The 27613-nt window shown below is 41.0% G+C and overlaps 1 protein-coding gene across 26 annotated transcripts in view; it reads left to right on the forward strand.

Annotated features, from left to right (window-relative positions):
- adgrl2a (adhesion G protein-coupled receptor L2a) overlaps positions 1-27613 on the forward strand; it is a 105892-nt gene that overhangs the window by 4475 nt on the left and 73804 nt on the right. For all 26 annotated transcript variants that reach the window (XR_007450178.1, XM_049587267.1, XM_049587268.1 and 23 more), the window contains exon 2: positions 21417-21602. Coding sequence is in view for 25 of the 26 variants with exons in the window: in XM_049587267.1 (XP_049443224.1) it covers positions 21527-21602 (76 nt within the window). In the remaining variant the exon portion in view is untranslated. The remainder of the gene's footprint in view (positions 1-21416; positions 21603-27613) is intronic.

Below are 27613 nucleotides of genomic sequence, written 5' to 3' on the forward strand. Positions count from 1 at the left end.
TATGCTGTGTGCTATTAGCAGTGTGTGTTTAGGTCACTCCCAGTCCATCTGTCCATATAGCATTGTGCAAAACAAAACTCCATGAATTTATCACCATATTTTTTTTTTTCACACATTATTATTTCCAGATTAAAAGTAGAGCAGTAACATCAGTTCTAATTAGTTTTTATCACTTAGGAAAACAAGGTTAATAATACTTTTTAAGATAACAAGGAAACACATTTGCAGCCATTGAAAAATGTTATAATTATTTTCTCATTTAATTATTTTCTCATTTAATTTGTGACATGTATTCTTCTTATAATTTAAAGAAGACAATATAGAAGACACACACACACTCTCACACACACACACACACACACACACACACACGCTCACACACGTACACAGACAATGACCCTGTCTCACTCTTTGTACTATGTGAACAGGACTCGTCCTTATCTGTGCACAGCTGCAACACTATTTGGGAAAATATTCAATTTCTGTGTGACAGAGGAGAACCTGGGAGGCAAGGCTCTGAGCAAACAGCAGTTATTGCGGCTCTGCCATAGCAGCCGAGAGCAAGGCCTGGCTGGGAGAGGGGGGATCTGCGGACGTCTGCCAGGGGAAGGAGTAATGTCTCGGCTGGATTATAGGAGAGCGAAGCACTTCCACACTTAAAAGCCCCTTTTCCAACAAGACAGGGCTGTTATTTAGGGATGGTGTGGGTAAACACACCAGAGCAATATATTTCCTCTGTATAGACTGCTGTTGTCCTTGACAATTGTGACTCATTGTAAGTAAGATAAGTTTTACTCCTTGTGCTTTTTTTTTTTTTTTTTTTTTTCAAAAATAATTTCATGTTAGGCTGTGGGCGTTCTTCAGTGTATTCAGACTGACATTCTTCCAGCGAAGTGCAAAACTGGTAAGCAGGGTTCAACATTAAAATATCCTTTTACTTTTGTTCAAATGGCAGTGTTATTCTATTTGGAGGTTTTTTTGTTTCTTGGTTTTTACTGGAGCTGTGTTCGAGATGTAGCTGTCAAATGATTCACATACGTGCATTGTCGAGTTACATAGCAATGGACTGGACTACGAAACTCTCGCGGAATACTAAACGCGAAAGGAGGAAGTAGCAACAACTAACTAAATCTGTTAAAAAAATACGTCTTCCAATTGGTGACATTGGAAGTAGGAGCGCGTTTTGATTCGCTGGTCCTTCTTACGTGTTTGCATATTGATATTCTGAGAGCGCTTTAATTCAGAACGATCCAATAGGCGCTCACCTATATTGAAGTCTGTATGTTGGATTGCGGTTTTCAAAGGAACATTAATTTTTAAATGATCAAATGCACCAAACAGTAAAGTCAAACTGTAAAGAAAGAATATAAGACAAACAAGTAAATGCACTCCAAACAATCTGCACTAGCTTTGCAGCTGAAACCCTGCCAGATGGATATTACATTTAATGTTTGTGCCCGCTTTTTTTATGTGTATGCATCGCCGCATATTTTATTTCTATATGCTTATTTGGTTATCTGGTTGGTTTGGGAGTCTGAGGCTTTGATAAACGATATTTTATTGTACAGTATTTAGTTGGGGAGTGTGGAAGCTTTGTTCTTGCAGTGTAGTTGCCAAGTCAGATGGAGTTGAGCGTCTGGTCTGGGAGTTTCAGAGGAATATCACAGGCATGGTAACTTGCTAAAAAACTAAGCTAATCAACAAAATAATTGTCTGTTCAATTGCTACCATGCCAGAGACATCAAACACAGCCGAGGTTGAAAAAACAATCAAATTATCTCTTAATGATTGCTCACGCTGACAGATGAGCGCTTGTGAGTTGGGTTTTGTTTGTAGGCGACATATGTGAGGGAGAATGAACTTTGTGGTCGCCCGCTCGTAAATTCTGTGTACATTTTGGTAATCTGCATAGATATCCATCATCACCTGTAATGAAAACAATTTTATCTTATTATGTGGTTTTTGGCATTGAAACAGAGAGAAGTGTATTAGTCTATTAATTTCCTGCAGTGAATCATGAATCCTGCTGCTTTTATCCTCGCTGTATCCTCCATGTGTGGTCCACAAAAAATGTTTCTGTTTCCTCTACAGACTAAAGTTTGGCCCCTGTGTCTGCTCTCCTCGCTCTCTTTCTCTTTCCCTTTCTCCCTCCCTCCCTCCCTTTCTTTCTCCCCCCTCTTTCTCTCTCTCTTTCTCTGTCTTTCTCTCTCTGCGTAGATAATGTCTCTGCAAATGATTTAACCGCCCTCGTTGAGGCTCCTTCCAGTAATTGAACAAGCAGAGACTGGGTGCTTTACAGGAAAACAATAGTCATATTATCTCAGATCTCTACTACTCTGACATTCAACAAAACACTACCTTGGATTGGACTTGGCGGACTACTTCGAGGGTCTGAATTGAAGAAAGGAATCAGGTTTGCTTTCTCTCCACGAAAAAAAAAGCACGGGAAAAATGGATGCCATTAATTTTAAGTAGGCGCAATATGTTATGAAAGTGTCGCATGATTGGAATGCATGTCTTGCGAGTTGCACCTGGGGGTAAAGTGCAGCCTTGGGTGGTACTCAGGTTGAGTCAGAAGCACGCGCGTGAGAGTGGCTTGGTAATAATTAATCAGAAATGTGTTTTGACAAACAGTGACAATGCTTGTAGCAATAATTAGTATAAAGATCTGTGCTGGCTATATAATTATGTAATATCAGAATTATTTTAATTTAGCAGAATTTGCACACAACAATTAATATTATTGTTATTCTGATTATCATTGTTATTACTGGTAATATTATGCTTCAGACAGACAAATCCCTTTACATAAAAATATGTCTCCAAAGCCCATATTTCAGCATGATTGCTCCAGGTTGGAATTTGTTTTGTTTTTTGGCAGAGCAAGGGGAGCTTTGATTGTGTTGCTGTGGAGCAGAATTGACCTTGTGTGTCAGAATGAGGTTTTTCTACGCCTTGTTTCATACAGAGCACTCTTAGACTGAAATGGCCTTAGGAGGAGTTGTTCTTGACAGAGATGCATTGTTTCAGGCAGCCAATAAACCACTGCACTGAGTGGCTACATCTGTGAACCTCATCTTGACTACAGTGTGGGGCTAGCAACAACACGGCAACTGTCACAGCTGCACCTGCTGCTGTCTCAGTACAGAGCCTCCCTCTCTGTTGCCCATAGAACCGCATCAGTCTCCTCTCCGTGACAAGCCAGAGGCAATGGTCTCTGCTTGGGTCAACTGGAGAGGAGCTTCTTGGGAAAACATTTGAAAAACAGGGGACAAAATGTCACTCCCGAAAAGAGATGTTAAAATAAAATTCCTGCCCCGAGGGCCAGGATTTGGTTCAGTTGGAGCTTGGGTATAAAATTCCTGCCTGTGAATCATGGTGGGGTTTAAGAGCGCTGGCTTAGTAAAACCTGACCACCACTTGAGTGTTCATTCTTCAGCGCATTTGTCCAGCTACAGTAACAGCCTGGGGTTTGATATGACAGCAAGTTGTCTCTCCCTAATACTGTAAATGATGAATAGAGATAAATGGAGCTGACTCTTCTGTACACACACCGCCCTGCTTGTGTATTGAGGCCTTTCAGAAGATGATCTGATCAGCTAAGAAGAGATTCAAGAGCATTAAAGGCTTTTAAATCTCATATGTACTCATATTTGCTACGCTTCTGTTAAAAGTCACAGAGCTAGGATTTAGCATTGGCATTACTAAACCGCCATTTTTGTACACACTTTATTTCAGTGAATACCTGAAAGAGAAAACAAGAGGCAAGAAATATAGTGCAGAGAAAAATGACTAGTGGATCATCATGCTGTCTCAGAAAAAGATTACTGGAGGCGAACAATGCCGATAGGATTTTCAGCCAGCAGAAGTGATGCAACATGTCCACTTTCCTGCCAAATTGAACTTAGGAGTGTGAAAAGCAATGCTGGGACACGAGGAGTGGGGCTGACGTGAATGCAGATAGTGTGGGATTAACACAGAGGAAGATTGAGCGACAGTGGCCGGTGACGTCTCTTTACAGCTTTGCTTGTACAGCTGTGCCAGGCCTGGCATTCACTGCTGCCTGTTGGATCCAACTCCTCCTCCACTGCCGGGGGGTTAGGTAATGAACATCTTAAATACTGCAGATAAGTTGAGCTCCTGGATGTGTGTGTGTGCGTGTGTGTGTAGATGGAGATATCAAATTATTCATGTATTTATAATGAAAATTGGAATGCTTAATATTGACACCTCGGTGTGTCTGTACGATTTGATCTTTTTGGCATTTGCACAGGAAAAATACCATATACAGGCTGCCCTAATAATTCATCATGCCTCCTTCTAAATGAGGTGTGAGGCGGCTCTGCTGGTGTGAATTCTGCCATAAATCACACATACCCTGACTGCTTTATCCATTAGAGCCGACCTGTTTGTCTAATTCCGCGACTCAGTCCCCAGCAAACTGGTTTTAGCAATTAAGACGAGTGTGAGAACTGCAGCTTCTACTTCACACCTGGCATGTTATCACTTGATGCGAGAGACATGGATGTGGTGGAGCTAGAAAAAAACAAGAATTAGGCACAAAATGACAATCCAGTTGAGAAGAAGGGATTGATTATCCAACAAATCAGGGTTTATACTATGAAAGTTGTTATTTTTAGCTTTGAATCGCTGGTTATTTTCTTTTAATGAAAGTAATTGTAAGCATTTAAAAGATATTCAGTGTCATTATTGCGCCGCTGTCCAATGAAGACAACATATCTCCACAACTTAACCTTTAAGAAATCGGCCTCATTGTCAACTTTGCATTTGCAGCGTCCTCCAGCTCAATCAGTCAGTTTTTAAATAGTTTATTTAGCTGATGAAGGAGGAGATTTTTTCCCCCCCGTCCATAGACAGAACTTTTAGTATATCTGAAAAAGTACAAAAGAAATTGGGATAGCATACATGAATTTCTTAAGACAGTAAAAATTTATCTCATCGCTGTTCATCAAATTTTATGATAATTTTAGGTGCGTAATCGGCCCCGGGACGCCTTCAGCCATTTAAATAACAGTGGGCGAAGTTCTTGGATTTACTCCGACTGCGAAAGTGTAACTGTAATCTGCTTTCTAAAAAGTCAGGTTTCAGGTTTTACAGACTGTTTTATGTGGCTCGCTGCAACATAAAACCAGTCTATAAAAATCCGAAATTACTTTTTCAAGAACCTTCCCTATTTGGATATGGATGACACCAATTGGCCGACGTCGCCTAATTAATCAAACACCAAAAATCGGCATTCAAATAAAACATTTTAAATCTTCACCTACACTATACCTGCTTGTGCTCTCTTAACAAACAACAAATGCAAGCATTAAACCAAACATATGGGTTTTTTCTTTCCCTTATGATTCACCCAGTGATAAAATCAAAACAAGGTTAAATAATGACCAGAGAAAAAGCTCTGAGCAAGCTGCACGAATTCTCAAGTACTGCATCTGTGCCCGGCAACACATGTTTCATTTTTAGCTTCAGCATCAGCGGCTGAACCAATGTGATGAGTGCTATTCTGTAGTAGTTGATGGAAATAGGAAAAAAGCAGTGTAAAGAGGACAGTCAAATGGGGGGCATTTGTGTCGCTGCAAAAAGTGGAGCCAGTGGCATTTCCATCATTCATCAGCCCGAGCTGATTACTAGTGAGTCTGGAGTGAGCTGACAGGATGCGGCTCCTACAGCCATTACCATCAGAAATAGGTCCAGCAGGCCCGGGGGTAGGCGTGGAGCTGCAGCTCGAAGAGGCCGAGACCCGCCTAAAGGATGGAAAAGTTTGCCATGTTTTACTCGATAACATCTATCTAGTGTAGAGTTGAGGTGGTACATTTTGTTAAGGTATTTAGCACGGCTTTAAAAGATCTGCCGATGATGAACCCCAGGAACTTTAGCTCTGTAAATGGTGGTGTTGAAATGTAGTAGGCTGAGTCTAACAATCAGCGAGAGATGGTGAATGTTGCAGACACCGCAACGCCTACTCACTTTACAGCGAGGGCCAAAAAAGGGATCTTTTATTCTCTCACCTGAAAAGGCTCGTTGGCTCCTGTGCATAATGGAAGCAGTGTAGCAGAGGGAGGGGTGCGCAGACATCACTCGAGGACAATATTCTGAAGTCGCTGCCACAAGACTCTCTCTCAGCTGCATACGTGGTATTTAAACTTTAACAGAAGTTAAACATTTTGTGCCAAGATAGAAAATGTGTAATGAAGCTTTCATAACACGATTCATACAACTGGAGCATGCAGTGATAGCCCCCAAACAAAAGTGCTAATTGATGCTGAGGATATTTTGGTGTATAAAACATAGAAGGATGACAGAGATGGAAAATATTCACAGGACAGGGCTGAATATTTATTAGCTAGACGAGAATATCTCCTTTGAAGTTACAGTGAATCACTGCTTTTAACCTGTGGTTGTTATTCGCGCGCTTTCTTTTTTGTTGGGTCACATTTTCATAAACTTCGTGGAATGCAAATGGAGACATCGCTTTTAGTGCGGATGTTTGTTAAGTTGTTTTTCTTCAATCAGTGAATCTTTAATACATCCATTTGTGTTTCAGGGTAGCATAAACACATAGGATGCTCTCCATAGTTGGAAGTGTCGATGGGCTTTAATGAATTGTAGGCCGAACCTGAGCTGGCTGATAATAAAGTATAAAAATATATTTTTAATATATTTTTTAAGCATAAATCTGGTTGGATCACGCTGAACTAGCTGCTGCTTTTGCGCTTTTTGCAGTTATTGATTTTCAAAAGCGTTGCCGCAGAGGGCGGCGATAGCGAACTGTTTAACTCTAACTGTGTGTGTGATCTTAAGACGTGTCTTAAAGTTAGGCATCAGATTGCACTGTAATTTAACAAGACTATATTAGCTGTGTAAAATGCAAAACTCTTTGAACATTAAAAAGTGCATCTTGTTTATGCACTATTATGTGACATTAATCGTGTTAACAGAGACTGGTCAACAGACGATAAAACATATCCTATGATATCATCTACCAGCCATCTTTATTAAACAAAACACTATCTTTCATCTACATGGCTCTGAATCCTGCACAGCATTAAGAAGACGCTTGTTGTTGTTCAGAGGAGAATTTTCCCTCCACAGCGAGAGCCCTTGTCGAAGTATTACCTCCTCTCGCAACGTGGGACTTTGTTATCACACTCACTTCATATTCATAGTGAGTCTTATTCTCCTGTCATTATTTTGTGTAACTTAGAGCTGGAGCAATTACACTTCAGTGGATTACCTATACAGAGATACAGAGATTAGAATCTCGGCTTCATACTACTTCCAGCGTGGCGGTTCAAAGGTGCGACCCCGCGCCGCCATCCGCTATCGTTTGGCAGAGCACAAAATTGGTCAACCTTTCAGAGTTTGTTTGGGAATTTGAATCCCTTTGGTATTCAAAACAGGAGGGCCTTATGACAGGGAGATAATTTCCTAGTGAATGTTTTATCGCAGTCCGCTTGACAGTCTCCTGCATCTGTCTGCTCTCTCTCCTTCCTTGTGTCTTTAGACTCCCTGACTTTGGTCCAGCTATTCAGAGAGAGAGAAGAAAGGAACAAAAAAAAGGAAACCCTGTTTGTTTCCCCCCCTTTTGTTATCACAAAAAGAGCAAACACATATTAAACATACACAAGGTGCAGAAGCAATGATTGCTGTATCTGCTGTCCTACTGTGGGTGGCAGGGAACGATAACATAAGCCACAGACCCATTTACATATTTCCTTTTTTTTTTTTTAAATCATGTCAAGCCTGAATCATGGTCAGTCGGAAGCGGGGGCATATTCTTGAAAAAAGATATTTTTCCCAGTAATGAAACCATATTTTTTAACCTACTGTTTTAATCATCTTTCTCCTGTGGTATGCCATATGTTAAGATTTGGGCAAAGGCAAAGTACAGCAGCTTTCACTCTCATCCATTGAGTGTAAGCCAAGTGTTTGCTTGATGACATCTCTCACATCCAAACTGAAGTCGAAACTTATTTGAAAATCTACTTTTCTCTCTCACTCTGTCAGTCCCAAAGAGGCTGATCCATTGTACAGTGAGCGGGCAGGAGTGAGATCCTATAGCACCTTAGTTATTAAAAGAGGGGGTTGGAATGAGCCAATCTGAGCTTGTTTGCATCACAATCCCCCACACAGTGCTGATGTTATGCTAATGAACACTGTGGAGAAGGCTCAGCCCCAAACTGTCCTCTCTCTTTCACAGCTGAAAGTGGGGAGAGGGCAAGGAGTGGTGACACTGAAACTGCACGAGGAAATCTAATGATGCAGCCTGAAAAAAACTCAAAGCAACTTAAATAACTTGCTGCATAAATGTGCTATTAGATGCTTGCCTTTTATTTCCTGGAGAAAAAAAAAAAGTGGAGAATGCATTTGATGTTATTGTGAAGCTGAGCGTGTGAAGGGTTTATTATTTGGAGCAGCAGGTAAATGTCTTTTACATTAAAAAAAATGCCAATGTATCGTCATCAGGTTGAACAAGCACCATTACCTGTCAGGGCAGTGCTGAGTGAAGATTTAGGGCTGACAAGTGATTGCATTCAGGAAAAAGACTACACCCACTTCTTTTGTCTGAGCTTCCTGATGAGACACACCGCTATACCTTGTTTTAGGTTGACATACGCCGCTTCCCCTGTCTGACAAAAGGCATTCATGCCATCTTTTTTAGATTGAAAATAGATACGGCAGCGCTGGGATACAAACGTGCTAGGATGAAGTAGGCTACAGTAGATCCACTCCACTGCTGAAATCATTTGTGTGTGTGTGTGTGTGTGTGTGTGTGTGTGTGTGTGTGTGTGTGTGTGTGTTGCTTCTGCTGTAAGGGTAAGGTCCTTGTGCTGTTTTCTATTTTAGCGAGGACTGACATTATGTGGCGTCCCTTATTTTGGCTGTTTGTCCTTCCTCTGAGCCACAGAAAGGTTAAAAGCCTCAATTAGACTCAGAGCCAAGGTCGGCCACATTTATGCACAATGCCTCTAATCTGAAAGAATTAGCACCCTTCAAAAATCAAAATATCCACCACTTTAGAAACACAATCACAGCTTTCCAAGCTTTGTGCATTTTTAGAATTTTTCGAGTGATTTTTAGAAATATTCAAAGACAGCTCATTGTTTCCGGATGCTTTCTTGAACAAATGTGTACTGAGAGAAAAATGCATTACCAGTGCTCCAGTGCAATGATGAGGTGAATCCAGGTAAAAGATAGTATTAAGCCATTGTTAAATATACCAGTCACAAAGACGGAGATGTGGCTCAACAAGCAGAGCAAACACAGAGGAGAAGGATTTTGGAGCTTTTAGACAATTGAGATGTGGCCTGGGCAGAACAGGCTGTGACTCGATCTCAGGATTGTACATTCAGTGTAAGCCAAGGATTTACTTAATGACACATCTTTTCATTCAAGGTGGAGTTAAAACATCCCCCCAGTTTTTTTTTTGTCTGTCCCAGAGATAATTGCTCAGCCTCTTTTTTGTTTCTCATTGCTAAAACAAGTAAAGATGAGGATAAATGGCTTATTTCCCATCTCGCGCCGCTCCCCTTTTAGACATGCCTCTCGCAAGTCATCATCTCCGTTACCTTCTTCATGTTTTGTGTTGCTGCCCGCTACCTTAAAAATTAATCATCCTGTTTAATAACGCCTCACGATCACAGTGCATTATTGATGGTGAGGTCCTTAATAGAAGGATGGAGCACGGTTTTTAACCATTCAGCTGCTCATTTTAAAGGGGGGAGGGAGGAGGGTCACAAAGCTGCTTACTAGTGCATATCCGAGTAAATACAGCACATTATTATCATGGACTAAAACCAGGGCCCAGTGCATCCAAAAAGGGCTCGGTCTCTTTTCCCCAAACAAACATGTTGTTTTAGATGAGTGGCAACACTAAAAATAAATAAGTGACACAAGCTGCCGAACTCAATAACAGCTTTTCAGTGGATGTGACCTCAGCGAGCAAATCTCTGACCTCAACTGTTTATTTGTTCACCACGGTTCAGCTTCAAGCATGCAAGCAACATCAATGACTCGGACGCTCTTTTTTTTTTTTTACCTGACACTTGTTAAATGTGTGTTTTTGTCTGTGGATGTGCAGGTTTTTTTTGTCCCCGCTGCTTTACTTTGCTTGGCCACATTGTATTATTTTTGCATGAACGCAACAATGATCGTCCTCATGCTGAAATTGAGAGGATGAGTTTGGGAGAGTGTCTGGGCCAACTGCCGAGCTCAGTTTGTATAATCCCTGATTTGTTTTGACTAATTTAGCCATGGCAAACTGGATCACACAACAAATGTTTCCTTTCTGGTGTCCTAATGTGCTCTCCGACCAACAACCCAGCAAAGTATTTGTGTGCACATACTAATTGGATTGGGTTCCTGGACAGAGGAGTATATGCTACATATTGCATGCGCTCTGTGTATTCCAAGGTGATTCATGCCGTGTCAAGGACTTATTGGACTTGATTGGCAGGTACTATCACCATGAGATGCCCATATAATGGCAGGGCTCCCATTCCTGACCTTCCTATTTATCTAGCTGTATTAATGTCAGCCTATTAATTCCTAAGCGGAGGAACATTTGGCAAAGACACCGTTTAACGGGCCTGGCTGAATCATTCTTATCTCAACAGACCTGAAAGGAATAGTTTTGCGCTATCAGCAAGTGGAAATGACATTTTGAAATTTCATTTGAGATAATCCACTTCACTTCCCAGTAAAACATCAAAATTACAACTAAAAATGTATGGAACCTGTATTAAAACTTTGTTACCGTGGCAAATCATCTGGCTATAATCCGTGTGGACAGACAGGTGTAGGTATCTTTCAGCACTAATGGGATTTTGTTGCATTGCTAAAGTGATTATGAGGCGATGGATTTAATATATATTCAGGCAGAGGGCAATGTAGCACTCAGCGCCTGGGGATACAGTTGAAAAATAACATGTGAGACTGATAAAAAAACACATTACATATTGACATTTTAATAGGACTGGCCAATATAATGATACTATACTGATATGAGACGAGATCTTGTCTTAGATTTTGGACTTTGTAAGTCCCGAGTGTTGTCTTTTCCTGGCCTTAAATGTTTGCATTACACTAAGGTGATCATTTTGTGACCGTACCTTAACCCACTTAGTCCTTATATCCATATTACTGATGATTATTTTTCAAAAATGTCATTGTTTAAATATTTGTGAAAGCACCAATAGCCAGCCCTACAATATCAATATTCAGGTATTTGGTCAAAAATATTGTGACAAAGATTTTTCCCTTTCGCTCAGCCCTACATTTTAAATTTAGAAATGTTAACTAATAAACATGGATTTCTCACATTTAAAAACCTGTTTTAAAATCTGTTTTTGACAGTGCTTCCCTTTTTTTGTCCTCATAAATGTATTGATGAGCGGGAGTGTTCCAGCTTTTGGCCCATGATAGCTTTTTTTTAGTAGCCATATGTCCCGACCAGTGGGGAGTACTCTAATCGATTAATTGAGTGGCTCATAAAAATGATCAATGGTGCAAACACTAAGAGCAATGAGCATGACAAGCGCCACGCTTATGTCACACGCTCCAGCTCTCCTGCATGCTACTGTATTTTCTATGGACGTGTGGCTTGCGTAAGAGCTGTAATGATTAATTTAATCCAAACATTATGATCCACAGATTCAAAAACAATTGCTTTGATGTACTCTTAGATGATGAAACGGGTTAGGTAATAGCTGAAAATGATCAGCAACCGTGAGCCTGGAATACAGTGTCTGTCTTAATCAGACATCTCTGGGCATAATATGGTGGAACTATCTGAGATATTATCATCTGCTCATGATGTTCTGAGAAATGTTATACAACAGATTTAAAGGAGCAGTGTGTAGGATTTAGAGAGATTCAGTGGTGTCTAGCAATGAGGATTGCAGATGGCAGCCAGCTGAAACTTCTCCTGGTTAGGATTCCTTTAGTGTTCATCCCTCAGGAGGTTTTTACCGGGAGCCGAATTAATAATGTTTCTTCCTCGGGCCGCTCACCCAGTGCCTTCTATGTGTGCTCACTCTTTTTCTGATCCAGATGTTAATAGGTTTTTACTGTGAGCCGAATTGTCCTAGCACCTGTTAATGTGTGCTCACCTTTTTCCTCCAATAACCAAAGATCCAGGGACCGGTTGCACACACACAGTTTCCTCCTTCACTTAAGGCTTAATTTCTCCTTAGCTGAGGGACTTACACAGTTGCACAGAATCCCTTAAAAGGTTTTCTTGGTTAACGAAAAATGTTAACTTTTTTTTTTTTTAACAGGGGTACAAGTTTCCAGTTTGATTGCTTGGACTCACACTTGTGATGCCTGTAATCTTCTCACATACAGAGGTTGGCTCATAATTAGATAGTGAAAAAAACGGCAGAAGAAAAGAAGACAAGAAATCCATAGCCTTTTGGTCAGAGGAGGAAAAGGTTATACTTCAGGAGGAATACAATCATAGAAAGCACAAACTACAAATTAAATTGGATTCCCAAAATTAAAGGTGTATCCATTGGGTTCTTCTGGTCGCAGAACACTTCTCGGTTTGTGTTTTTTTTTTTCATTCATCACCGTAAACTCGCCATAAACTCGGTCATGTTGCAGTTAAGATAGAGTCAAAGTTCCCTTAGGTTTGTTTATTTACCTTGCTTTGATTGCTAAGGTCTTTTGGTGCAACAGTCTAGGGATTGCTTACGTAAAAGACCAAGAGAACGAGAAAACCTCAAATATCTAAGTCAACATTTTAAGGAAACCCTAAGGAGAAGACTTAAGGGTGTTTTGTGCAACCAGTTTTATTATGAGGAAACCTTAACTTGTAGGACTTGTAGGAAAATCTTAACTTAAGGTGTTTCATGCAACCGACCCCAGACGTTCAAAGGTTGTTGTTTTTAACCTGAGGCTAAATTATCCACAGAAGTCTCTTTTTCTCCTTAACAAACGGACTCTGTGATTTAAACTACCAGGGAGGGGCTGCTAACTATGGAGGCTGGCGCAAAAACGTGAATGGCCCTATCTAGAGCAAGTGTTTGATTTGTCCGTTCTGGGCTACTATAGAATTGTGGCAGTGCAAAATGGTAAAAAAAAAAAAAAAGATATGCTCCGTATGTAGATTTAAATGGCTCATTCCAACACAAACACAATGATTCTTTTTAGGTGCTTATGTGCCAAAGAAAACATTCTTATTATATTATATTCCACTTCTACCAGTATGTCCCCTTAAATCCTACACGCTGGACCTTTAACAGAGAATGCCCTGCACGTTAAGACCCTCATGCCTTGCTTTGTTTTTCCCCTCTCCCTCCTGTACCTCCTACATCACCCCACCCTCAGCCCCCTCCCCGAACTAGTCAAGCTGTCCTGTTGCGCAGCATGCGTGTTTGACCTGGTATTTCTCGGGCTGAGCTCCCATCAGGGTCAGGGCCTGCATGCGTTCGGGGCACCAGCAGTCACACAGTGTTTGGTTGGGTGTCATTCAGCTCCTCTGGCCCTGTGCTGCTCTCAATCATTCCCACAGCAGAGAGGTCAGCCTCTGATTCCTCACTGCCCCATATCTGACTCAGTGGGGCTCCAGACTCATCCGATCACCAGCCCAATCTCTCCCCTCTGGAGTGCGAATTTTCTGATTTACGCTTGCAAATTGTACATCTTCAGCAGTGTCAAAGCAGGAACACAATCTCTTTTGGGAATATATTTCCTCCACAGCTGAGGCTGAGTGTTCTGTGACTGAGCCCTGTGTCCCCAGGTATTTCAGTTTTTCCCTCAAAGTGGGTAAGAGAAACAGAGATAAGAGGAGTCTCATAGTATGTATGAATTCATGTATGAGGATGCTGTTGGGAACACCCAATAGAAACCAAATGTGTTCCCTCCATTCAACATGTGGTGGTCTGTTGGTTCTGATTTACATTTCAGTGAATCTCCGGCCCCATATTTCCCTTCCTTTGCATCCCTGTGATGTTCCGTGACAATTAACATCCCGACTCTTTCTTGAGGTTTGTTGAAAGCTCAGGGGCTAATTCAAGGGTCAAGCAAGACTTGCAAGCTGTCAATCTTTCATTGTAACTCGACCCCCCTCCCCCACTCAGGTTCTTTTATTCTTGGTCCCCCCCCTCCATTCTCCCAGACCTCGTTTCATAGAATGGGGCAACTCTTCTTCTATTCTCCTGTGGCCCTCTAACAGCTAGAGAGGGACAACCAGGAGCTTTGTCTAAGGAGCGCGGCATTCTTTGACATCTGCCTCTTGTTTTCAGACCCCCGCTGCATTCAAAATTCAAACTGTCCTTTTCAATCAGCCCTCCTCCCCTCCCTTCTAATAACCCCCTTCCTCCCAGTTACTAAGCCTTTTATTTTTTATCACAAGAAAGCCAACTGGGATCCTGCAATTCACAATTTTGTCACTCGGTTGTCGATTAGAAAGCATTCTGTTGTATTGCGAATATATTAGGCACACATATGTTTAAAGCCTCTGGGCCCACGCCCCTGTGGCTTCTCCATTTCTCAGAGTACTTAAACACATGTCTGCAATGACTTCATATTTAGCCAAAACAGTGTGATGCCTGTTGACATTTTAGCAATCTGTGCTTAACAGTCACAGAAAATTGCCTTCATCGTGTGTCTGGTGTGTTACAAGCAGCCATGTTGATCACAGTTCTCTTCATCATCTCCGTCCCCACCCCATGTACAAGGCAGGCACAACAGCACATTGTTGCAGATGCTAAAACCTGCTCGGAGATCACACCCAAGTCGAGGGCTATTTATGAAAACAGTCAAGGTACGATCGCCGTCGGTTTCTGTTTCAAGGCGGGGAGAGAAAAGAAACCCCCAGCTGAGAGGGGAGACCTCAGCACGTTTAATGAGAACGGCAGTCTCCCTCTAGTCTGCGCCTTTGGTGTCTCAGCATGTTAAACACTCTCAGCATGATACAAAATATATTAAAGTATAGGACTGTTATCATCGATTTACAGAACACCCATCCCCATGTACTAGGGATCTACATTCTGCATTTTTTTTTTTCGTGGCAGGGGGTCTCGACTGCCTTGGAGGCAAAACTGTGTAAAGGCATTTCGTCTTTGTCTCCACAGTCTGACACAGGAGGTCTGCTGAACATGCTGCCTCTTTTTTTACACTAAGCAATGATGACGGGGAAGCAAGAATAATCATATTGATTCAACACTGTTATCTCAGGCTGAGACTTATAATAGTTTGTTTACATGTGTAAACACAAGCACCCGCAGCCACCAAAGAAACACAAATATACTCAAATTCTTTTAACCTGTTCCAGATGTAATTAATGTGGGACACAGGTATATGGTGTTTATGCAAAACCTAGCTGGTTTAAGCAAATTTTGGGCACAGAGCTTAATCCACTGCATTATACTGTATCGGGACAATCAGCGTGCAGTCATTCAAATACAACCAGAGTAAGACAACAGACTAATTACCACAACTGCCGTGTAAAACCTTAACCAGGTTATCTTACTTGTGTCAAGGTTGGAAGCCGAGCAGGCATAGCATCAATCTCCGGAATTGCACTTGACAGGTATATCCCATAGTGTCTGTGTTTTGATTCTGTGCACGCACCACAGAGGTCACAGAGCAAACCAGATGCAAAGTGGGACTGTATTTGATAAAAGAGTGACAAGGCTAGGAATGGTGGGAAAATAAAACTAATATTTTTGAGTGACAGTGAAATGAATTTATTGCTACAACTCACACCTGAAGTGATAGCACCTGTGTGAATCTGCTTTGTAAAAATTTGATGTTAGAAGCAATTATCACCAGAGATGTCTCTCAAGTTCCCTATTATAGGCCACTACTTTTACCAGTTAAGGCTGTTTTATAGCTGTATTTAGGCTCTACACAAGCAGCCTGCATCATTGTGAACAGTAATACTTGCGTGTGATGTGCCAGCACCTCCAAAAGGCTAGCTGGCGGTGGGGTTTCTGTGCTGCTGTGTTGAGTTTCTGTGAAGTACAGTATAGTCTGATTAATTCAACCGAAGCCACCAAACACTCCAAACACTTTCGGTATGGTACCTTTGAGACCAAAAGTAACCCTTGAGACATGGTACCTAGACCCTAGGTCTGTTTAGCGTTTCCACTGCAAATAGTACTCTTAAATGTGGCCGTGGTTGTTGTCTCTGACTGTATGTCCTTATTACCGGTGACACAGAGTGAACTCTGCACCTTGTTTATGGCCCACAGAACAAGGCTGTATGCCGACATTTTCAGAACAACTAGAACAGTCTGCAGTGAGACCCTCTCCATGGGATATTTAAAAATAGTGGGTTTGTGCATTTAGTCCTTCTCAGGCAAGCTCAGGGGTTTAGTGTTGACGTAGCCCACAGGAACTACCCTCCAGACACTTTTTGTTTCTCCAAGTGAAGATAAAAATTTAATCCATCTGCATAATCCAGTCAAAATGAATATATATAAATGCTTGAAGATCCACTCATTACTAAGAGTGTGTCATATAAAAGCTAATAGTATGGTCAACGTTGTCGGTGAAATTTAACGTGTGCTGAGGGATTCACATTGCAAGTAAACGTTCCATCTTAAAGGTTGCCCACAGTCAGCCCAGTGCAATAAGTTTTTTTTTTTTCTCTGAGTCCAGCTGCTGCGAGAGGCAGCAAAACATCCTTTCCTCTACTCAAATGAGTCCTATATAAATCACACAGGACTTAAAATCCTATTTAGTGGGGGCTTTATTTTCTTCATCATTTATCGTTTCTTATCTTATTCAATTAAAGTAAATATTAGGGATGCACCGAAATGAAAATTTGTGGCCGAAGCCGAATAAAATTAAACCCTTGGCCGAATACCAAGTACTGAATACCAAATACCATTGTTTAGTTTTTCATTCGACGACGAACACCCTCCAGATTACTGTTGTCACGGTACCAAAATTGGGACCCATGGTACGATACCAGTGAAAGTATCACGGTTCTGAGTGGTATCATGATACCACAGTGAAAATGAGGCAGATGTGCCTTTTGTCATTTATAAAAAGATAAATCACTTTTCTATAATACATCAATGATATTTCAATGGAATAAATTACTTATTGACTTATTCATACTTCAAAAACAGCATCAATCAGTGATTAACATAGGGGGGACCAAAGTAAAATAAATGAATAAAATAAAAATCAACCAGCCACCCTCCTCCCCTGACAAGTAAAGAACAGTCCCTTCATAAGTAAAGAACAGTGCGCTGAGGTTTGTGGACCGTTACCTGCCACAAAGGGAGAAATGTGAATGGCTCGTTTCTCCTCTGACACGTCACATACCTGTGTGCCGCCACGGCTCGGCTGTTCAGGTACTACTGGGCAGTCATGACACCAAGAAGAGGACATTATTGGAGCCGGACTTCTCTGTCGCCAGTAAGCCATTATCTTGCGTTGCGGAGCACTATGGCCGCCATATCTGACAGTAATGCATTCCTGTCCGTGTCTATGACCCCCGTTCAACCCACAATCGGCGGGATTCGCCTTTCGTTTCTGCTGCTGGTTGAAATCTGTATTCGCACAGCCTACTGAATGATTTATTTTGCTCGCACAAAACTATTTTTAGTCGCAAATGCGAGTGCGGTGACGGACGGAGTAAAATATCGCCACACTGCTGACATTTTACTCCGTCCGTCGCCACACGCTGTTTGATTGCATTATCAAAACACGCCGCTATTATTCAGCCTTGCTTTTCACTTATTCCACCGAATACCGAATGTGTGTTTTTTTTGCAATATTCGGCTGAATATATTCTGTTACCAAATATCCAGTGCATCCCTAGTAAATATAAGCATAATTTCCACTGTGGGAAATGGTTTACAGTTTATAAAAATAACCAAGAGGTCTGCGTCACTGTGAGGTGTAGTTAGGTGTGCATCAGGGTCGGCGTAGGGTACAAGTCTATTTAGAGTCTGTGGAAAATGTCAATTGAAAAAAACGCTGCCAATCCATTGCAGAAGTATAAATTCCGCTTAAGCCTGTATATAAATTTAGACACTAAATAACTCATGTAAACAGATTACTGGGTACATTGGGTTATTGTGAACCATGCAAACACCTTAGTCAAACTGTTACTTTGATCTGAGCCTTCACAGTAAATTATTTTGTGCATGACAATATAATGATTGAATGGGATTATCATCACTCAAATGCAAATGTGTGTGAGATCTAAGTATTGTCTGTCTCACTAAGTGGACAATAGTAAGAGCTAAGACTTTGTGTGCACAGATGAAGCTCCTTTAGCCTATATGCTCACTATACAGCTTTATTGTGGAGACAATCTGCTTAAGGCCTCGTTATACTGTGTGGACCTCGAGTGTAGGCTGATTATTTGTAGCCCCCTTGCCTCATAAACTTAATCGGTGCCACATGCACAGATCAGCTGAAAGACAAGGGTTTTGTTGGAATCCAATATGTTTTGTTTCCGTGATCAACTTTCATTTGTTGAGTCTCATGACTGCATATTATTCCATTGAAACTAAATACACTGTGGCTGCGTGTACTCTGCTCCTGTTAACCTATTTTAAATGGCTCTAAAATTAGAGGTCTCAGGTGAGGCATAATGTCATACTAGATGAGCTGATTATGGCAGGCTTAATTATAACTTTGTTGGCTAATGTGTGCGCTCTGCATGTTTTCTCGGTGATGAATTATTACACTGTCTGAGAACTCAGACAAAAAAAGTAGATCAAAGACTCTTCGGGCTCGTGGATATTCTCCCGAGTGGAGGAGCCAGCCGAGGCTGATTTGTGCAGCTCTGACTGTACATGACAAACAGAATTCCTTGCCGTCTTTTCAGTTGAGTTCTCTTGTTAGCTGCTAGTATGATGGATAACACTCTGTCCCATGAATCTTAACAAACAATTGTAGGCTGTAGACATAGGGAAAAAATGGCATGTTGTTTTTGAATGTGCTAAAAAATAAAGAAAAAAAAAAACAGTTTCTAATGGGGTCCTATGTGCCTTGTTGCCAGAGTGATGCCATATCCCATGGTGAATGTGCTAATGGTTCATGGGAGTGAGAGGACTGAGCTTAGCCCAGTAGTGTAAACACACAGACAAAAGGGAGCCGTTAGTAGTGTGAAACGCATGCCTGGGCGCGCAGGTAGGCATTAGGTTTCACCCTACACAGCACCAGCACTGTATCCATGACAGGGAGGAGGCCATTTGCTTTTGTAGCGAAAGAGAGCAAAAACAAACATTCAAACAGAGTCGTACTAGAGGGACAGGTATGGATGAGGAGGGGAGAGAGGAATTCTGGTTTGTGGAGATGTAAGGGAGAAAGGGAGGAGGAGGAGGTGAGGGGGGAGGGGTTGGGGAGATAAGGTGGTTTGTGGTCAGTCACAACAGAGAGAAATGACCATTTGCTTGGTAGTGTTTGTTTGTTTGGCCAGGGCGCGGGGGTGGAAAGAGTCACAAAACATCAGTCAAATAGAAGTGCTGTTACATTAGGACCACTGCTGAGGTAGAAGTGCCGGTAGAAGAAAATTCAGCCTTAAAACAACTATGCAGAAGCTCATCTAAAATGTGGATCTTAAATTACCCATGTAGACGTTAGAAAAAGATGCTCCAGTATCATTTTTTGCAATACCTGCTTTAAAAAAATGAACAGCTGAATACTACTAGTCCTGTGTGGATGTTACATGATTGATTTTGTTGTTGTATGGCATGGCTCTGGTTAACTCCTAAACTGGTGGGACTTTCCAGTATAAAATATTGCCAAATTGCTAACATTTCGCTAACAGCTAACAGCCGTTGCTTGTGGCTGCTCTGTGCAACTTGCAGTGTAGGCTACTGTTTCAGCGTTACAAAGAAGAATTGATTTCAAGGATAACTGCTTTTTTATATGGTTGTGAAATACTTAAGTTTATGAATAAATTAGATGGCATTTTAGATGGCTTTTTTTTCCAGCATTTTAAGCAGTATTGGAGGTATTTTCAATCCTGGTACTGGTATCAAAACAGCTCCAAATTACTAAAATATCATCAGTATTTGCCCAAACAAGATAGTATGCATCCACCTCTAGCATAAAAAGAAAGTTTTTCCATTTACTACTCAGACACCAACCAAGCTAATGCAAACCAATATGACAGTAGGAGGATGAAAAGCTTTTTGGCTAATGTTCCTCAGCTATTACTATGGATATTTTTAGCAGTTAATGTTACTGTCAGTTAATTTAACATTTCCACCATGTGGTTGTAGAGTCTTGATGCCGTGTCCATTTTCAGTTTGTCAGTGCCTGGTGCAACTCTCCTGGAGATTCCACAGATTTTTTTTTTTTTTTTTTTTTTACTGTAGAGCTGATTTGAAATTTCAATCTGCTGGAAGCTTTTGTTCCACATCAGAGTGAATTTTTGGAAATGAGAAGTCTCAGCACATGGTGAAGTGAATCAACATCACTTTAAAATCCCTACTGATATGTCACTTCAGCCCTGTCTGCTAGAAATAAGATTTACATATAACTGATTTTAAATAGCAAGTATGTTGTAAGGGAAACATAGTGCAGGGCAAATTACATTTTATATTACAGAATGAGGAAATGTTGCTAATTAAAGTCTCCTGGCAAGTTGCAAAAATGTTGATACTGAAACATTCCCTGCCAAAAAAGGTAGCCTTGCAATACAGTATCCAGTCAAAGTGACAACAGCATAATTTTTATTACCTTTTATTAACATTTAATTGGTATCATGAGCTTTCCTTAACCTCAATCAAAGTGCGTTTGTTGCCTAAACTTAAGATAGGAGTCTTAACATGAACCCGGAGTTCTGGTGTCAAGGTCCTGCACTTTGTATGATTGCCATCCTTCCCAACTTCCCTCTGAAGCCTAAGCAGCCCATTAATGTTTCGTTACCTGAAAGAAATATTGTCAATGAACATAATCCAGGCAGCGATTACAATATAGAAAACAGTCTAGTAACATACAATGTAATTTCAAGGACACAGGGTTAGTCACCTTGTGCTGTGGGAATGATTTAAAGATTGAAAAATGCTATAAAAATGTTAATAATAAGAACAGAAAATATAATTAGACACAGCACTGATAAGGTTGGCATCACGAGAAGATGGACAGGGCAGGCCTTATCTGTCTGATGACAGCTCAGGTCCCGCCCCTCCCTGCCAGTGAAACGGTTCGCATTCAGCAGCCATTAGGGGATTTCCCTTCTCAGGATTATTGACCTTCTGGGCTTATTTTAGTGGCTTTGCGTGGGTTTGTAGCATTTCACAGCTTAAGGTTTGTCACATTTCTGCAGTGGAATGTAAATGTAGCATCAAGTGCCTTGTAGCAAGAGTGTGACAGGGTGAATTCCTCTGTGAAATCATACAGGGACAGAGCTCACCACGTGGAATAAATTTCATCCCCGAACTGAACGTCTCTCTTGGTCTGCTCCACAGGTGAGAGGATCAATGATGAGCATCTCTGAGACCAGTTGGCTTGGACCTTTTTAATCAGAACCTTTTTAGTCACAACACAAACCCGCCACAATCCATCAACGCCGGGCGCCATGGCATGCTCCCTGTGGAAACTACACACCTTCTGCTGGTTTCTCATCACACTAGCCCAAGTACACTCCACAGAGGGTAAGTACAGAAACAGTTGTCTTTGCTTTCCCTTAAAAAAAAAAAACGCTGATTTGTTCTAATGCCAGTGCTCTTATAGCATCTTTTGAATGAGTATTGTTTCAGGCTCAATGACAGCCGGCGCCAGAAAATATTTTTTTGCTATTGTCTTATTTAGGAATATAACACGAGCAGTGAAATTGTGACTCAAGCCAAAGCTGCTCCTCTGAGTGCCGGCAGTGCCTGTGTAAGTAATGCAGCTCTGAGGACAGTGGGCACAGGCGGATGGGGGATAATCTTGAGTGGTTTCATTAGTTGGTAAATTGTGATTTGTCTGAGATTTTCTGCTTGAAAGCGTCAGTTTTTCCCAGTGGCATCAGAGCTGGATCCATTTGTAAATTCCCCACTAAAATTTTCAGTCTCATGGCAGACACACACAGATTTCACACCTCGAAAAATATAAAGCTTGAATGTGTTTTAATCATAGTGCATTTAGCTTTGATTAAATCACTCTCAGCTGTCTCGTAATTACAAGATTTATGCATCCAAACCATATCTCATAAACTGCATCCTGTACATGTTAGTGTTTAATCAGGAGAATAGAGGTGCATTACTTTGGATGTTTAAAGATTGGATTTTGAATAAACTTAAGTTGGCGTCTTTGCAGTGCAATATATCAAAACAGCCGCTGCAGATTTGGTTTGTTGGTGCCAACTGTTGAAGCCTTAGCCAACAGTTCACTATAATTGCTGTGCTGATTTTTAAAACTCAATAATGTAGGATTATTGATTCAAGTTTGGAAGGTCTGGTTTATCGAGATGCTTAATTTACACTATAGCAAGTCACATAAAAATGATATGTGTTACCAGATGTGTTTCTCATGTATCATCTGGCTTGGATTAGATCGCTCATATGAGAAAGAAAAGCTCTGTAGGCAACAGTGCATTTAACGAAATGCAGACAGTCACAGAAAATCAAGTAAAAGTGACTGTACAAATGTATTCCATATATGTTGGTGCTCTGACATATCATTTATAGAAACCTAATGCAAAGATAAGAGTTTGCAATTTCAAGGTGTAGGTATGTATAAGTAAACCTATTCAGGGGCAGGAAAGATAGTCACCACCCCAGAGAGTTTCTGTCCACAGTTGCAGCGCTTCTGGTTTCACCAGGCTCACCAAAGAGCTCAGTAGTATTTGAAAGGTGGGGAGCCAGTTAGGGATCTTGATGCTACATTACTAACTCCCAATGGTTGGTCATGGTGCATCTGCCAAAGGGGATGCGATAGGGTGAAATTTCATTTATACAAAGGCCCGGATACACTAAACCAAAATCAAAGGTCATTGTGACAATGACGCTTCACCTAGCATCATCTGTGTCTCGGCCAGAAAGTTGCACATGAACACACTGTTAAGACTACAACCACCAGCCAGCTAGCATGTATGTTTTGCGCCTGCGGAAGAAGAAATAACTGTCCATACCAGCAGGTGGTGGTAGTCTGTATTTGTCACTCAAAAAGGGAAACCGGAAGACTGACAGGACAACTTAAAGATGCTGGTTAGCCAGTTAGCACATCAATTACACAGCCCAATGCTGAAAGAACAAATTATATTTTAATATAAACAATTACAAACCGTTTCTGCTAAAGAGCTCCTAGATACCTTAAAAAAGTAATAATAACTAATATAACAAAGTTAGTTTCAATCTTAAGCCCTTTTGACTTTAGCTGATTGTTTACTTTCCTCACTTCTGTTTCTCTTCTCGTGCACTGAGCAAAACAGTCAATGAGTTTTTCATTGCTGACGGGCTCCACCATCTCCGAGACTGTTTCAATGTCTGAATCGACCAACGAGAAACAGACAAGGTCTGACTAGTGCCAATGGTGTGGGACACAACACAAAAACAAGTGCGACAGATGCTCACCATTTGCAAACTCTGAGCTTGTTGTGTCAGGGCATTTATAAGACTCATTTTTGACAGGTGACTCCATGTTATTCTGAGGTGACCCTTGGCAGTCTAAACACTCCCCAGGTAAACACAGGGAGTAAGCAGTGACTCCAGTACATGAAGAAAGGTTTATCTTAAATCAGGGGAAAGAAGTAAACACAACAGAGGAATGAACTCATTATTGATGGCATTTGTCATTCCACTTTTCCTCTTGTTGGTTCTCCTCCGCCCTCACCTCCCTCCCATTTCCCATCCCAGCCACAGAGATCAGCCCAGAAACAGTTCATTACAAACAATATCCCCAAGTAAACATGCTTCATTAAACTGCGTCTACCCCTAATATCTTTTTAATGCATTTTTATAATTGAATTAAATGGGTTAGTGGAATGCTGTAAATAGTCTAAAGTTTGGTTCTTTTTCCCCTCGTTTTTTCTTTGCTTTTGAAGGAAGAGATACACACAGCCAAGATTGAAACTGTAGCTGTGGGGGATCGTGTTCCTCTCTGACCTCCTTCTATACAATACATGTCTCATCCTCCACATTTCACTGCATCAGTTCCACAAGTATAGATGACTGTGATCTGTATTTGCTTAGCTGACTCACTGCCAGTCCTGGCCTTTCATCCCCCATTTTACTTATTTTATTCACATCTGAGAAATTGCTTATATGCATCCACAACCCCAGTAGCCTAGTCAGTGACATTAGTTTCTAAAATTGATTTGGCTTATTATTTTAATTATGCTATAGTATGGAATAGTGTTATACATATCAAAGGAGCCCTGGGGCTTAAAGCTTTGAACCTAATGATATGGATATGTAATTAACCATGCTATACTGGAGATATCATTTGTTTGTTTTTACTGTTCCTTTTGTGAACAGCAGTATTTAAGTGCAGTATTGTGTACAGTCAACTGCTAAAACTATAATTATTTTGTTATAGCGCAGGTAGTTTTATACACTGTGATTGTTTTTCAGTCCTGGGACGTACATTTGAGCCAGTGCTCCTGCAGTATGCCTGTAATCCTACAAAGCCCAGGAGGCCTTGTTGTGACATTGATACTGTAATCAATAATATATCAGTATGGACATAATGATATGAGACTAAATATCATCTGGGGTTTGGGTTATAACAGACCGACAACTCAAACATGCTCCCAGTTTCAAAGAGTCATTTCTAGGGCTGAAACAATTCTTCTAGTAACTCGATTACTGAAAATAATCGATGCAAATTATCTGCATTGAAGCTTTGTTTAACTGTTTACAGTGCACTGTGTATTGCACGGATGATTATTGCTGTGGCAGTATGTGCTAGCACTATGGACACATGGAGTAAAGAAGACGCCTCAAAATTGTACATCCATGCTTAAAACAGAAAACGTGATTTGATAGCACAGATTGCCAATTGACAGAAGAGAGAAAAACAAAGAGAAGAGACAGTCCAGAGAAAACAACAGAAAGCGTCCAAAGTTTGGGATCATTTCAAGCTGAAGCAAAACGAAAACTCTGTACAGCGCATTTATTGTAAAAACCAAACTAGCTTACCAGAACTGCACAATGTCAAAATTTCAGCATCTCAATAGAAAGCATCCAGTTCAGAGAGCAGCCCCGGCACAACCTAACGTTTACGTTAGCATTAGCATTAACCCCCATCCGGGCTTCTGGCACATGCAGGCTCCCCGCTCATCTGCCTGCAAAGTCCACCATATGATGAGAAACCCTGAGACCCCCACCGGGCAGCACGGAGGAAGGACAAACTGCCTGTCACACTGCAGTGGCTCAAAGCTGTTTGAAAATTGCCAGAGTTTCCCTTTTAAGATGGTAAATCAATCTGGTGGCTGGTTAGACTTTTACAAATTGATAGCAGCATTTGATTTTCTGTTTTATTGTCTTTAGCAAAATTAAGCGAACTGTAGTCAAGTTTTGAAAGCCTGAGTTTCATTTATGTTTTTATCGTTATAGTCTGTCTCACACATGCACAAATTCAGATATGACTTACAGGGGGACATAGCGAGAAAAAGCAGGAGGGAGGGAGTTACAACTTGACAATGCTTCTACGGTGTCCTCACAAGTCAGAAGTGTCCTCATAAGGTTGGTGTGTATACCAGTGAAATGTCTTTATATACAGGTCGCACCAACGCATGAATGCGCATACACATAGTACTTCCCTCACAGCAATGCGTAAAATTCCCCAAAAATCTAAACACCTGAAGGTGTAAGAAGTAATTGGAGCCCTAATTATTGTATCCAATTTAAGCACTAAAAATGCAGATTTTTCTTAAAAAAGGAAACTAATTGGTTGTTCACTTAAGGGACCTTTCTCATTTTTTTGTTTGTATATTTACTATTGCTTTTTCATAAAGCTAAAGTATTATCTGATTACTCTATTAATTGATGGATTAGTAGGTAGAATAGTTGATGACTAAAATAATCGATTGCTGCAGCACAAGCCTTCACATGCAAATTCTGCAATTTGGCCTCAGTTTCATTAAAGAGGCACCCATTTTACACATGGAGTTCAGTTCATTACATGGGGCACTACTCAGCCTGTTAAAACAGTTGCATCATATCTTTAGTGGCTCTGGGGGGAGATTTCCAAAGTCTGAAAACCCCTGATGATGCCATCAGGGGTTATCTCAGCTTGGGCCTGAGACTTTTTCTTTTCTTGAGACTCTGTTCTTGACAATTTTTTAACAGAGTTAAAGTCTGTATTATAGACTGGGGGCAAGGAGTTTGAAAGACATGGGTATTTAGCAGGCGGAGAGGGTCTAACAAAAGATATTAAGTTGCATTGGGGAAGGGTTAGGAACCTTTTTTTGTGGCGCCGGACTCATACTGTGGACTAAAAGACATTTGACCTCTGCTGTGACAGGCTTCTCAAATTTATTTTTGTGAAATACTGAATTGATGGAGCACCCTAATACATCTCATTACACAGCATTCATTTATTGAGAATTTTTTAACACAGATGAGCATTTTAAGGAAGGTGAGGTAGGTCAGGAAGTACCAGACATCTCGGTCTATCACTTTAATCAGTATGCTTTACTCTGACCCGCTTTGATATTGTTTTGCATCAACACAAGTTTGCCCTCTGGCATTCAGAGTGATCTTCTTTGAAGCTGCAGGTTTATTTCCTTTTGTTCTACCGGTGTCCTCTGCAGATGTCACCATAGCAACCCACCAGAAATGAGATGAAGGTGTAATTTATGAAGTAATAATGTTTTTTTGCAAAATGTAAAAACTGTGGTGATTTTCCTTGCAACACATGATTAAATTGGCTCACATGTCTTCCAAAAAATAATTTAGTCAAGTCTAGTGGGGTTGAAGGGATTTGTCTGTATCAGTGACAGAATAACAATTCACACCTAGCTCAGCCACACACTCTCTTCAAAGGCTTTCCCGAAGATTGTTAGAATTACAGTGAGACAGAATTAGAGAGCAGAGCAAGGATTCTGTGTCAAGAGGTAGGAAGGGCAAGGTTTGCAACATGCTAGACAGAGTGCCAAGAATACATCAGTGGAAAATGTGCCTGTTGTTACATTGTCTGCTGTTGATGCGTCCCACCTTATTGTCAGCAGCTTCACTGATTTGGAATCGTTAGTGATCAGAAAAACATGTCCAGCTTCAGGCATTGCCGGCTTTATAGAGTGCAAACTGTGCAATGGGTAAGAGACCATGCTCTATAGAGGAAGCAAAGCAATGTTAAGTAGGTTGTGGGGATATTCATGTAACATTGGTTCAATAACAATCACGTTCTGTACATTGCATGTTGTCTTTCCATTACTATGGGGCCTGTGGTGATTGTATCTTTGAGGTTATGGTTTCAGGTTCATACTTGTATTTTGGGTTGCTACTAGAACCTGTTTACATGCTTTAATGTTCAAAAACACTATTTTCCACACACTGTCTGTGCTGGAAGACCTGTATTCACCCTCTTTCTGACCCGCTCTGTTTTAGTGCCTGTCTCTTTTAAGATCCACACGCACAAAACTAGCATAAAAAAACTAGTGGCGATGAAGGCTGAAGGCCAAAAAATTGCACAAGAACACATTGCAAAGATTACAGCCAACTAGCACTTACTGTCTTGC

This window comes from Epinephelus fuscoguttatus, linkage group LG10 (genome assembly GCF_011397635.1).
Source record: "Epinephelus fuscoguttatus linkage group LG10, E.fuscoguttatus.final_Chr_v1".
Lineage (NCBI taxonomy): Eukaryota > Metazoa > Chordata > Actinopteri > Perciformes > Serranidae > Epinephelus > Epinephelus fuscoguttatus.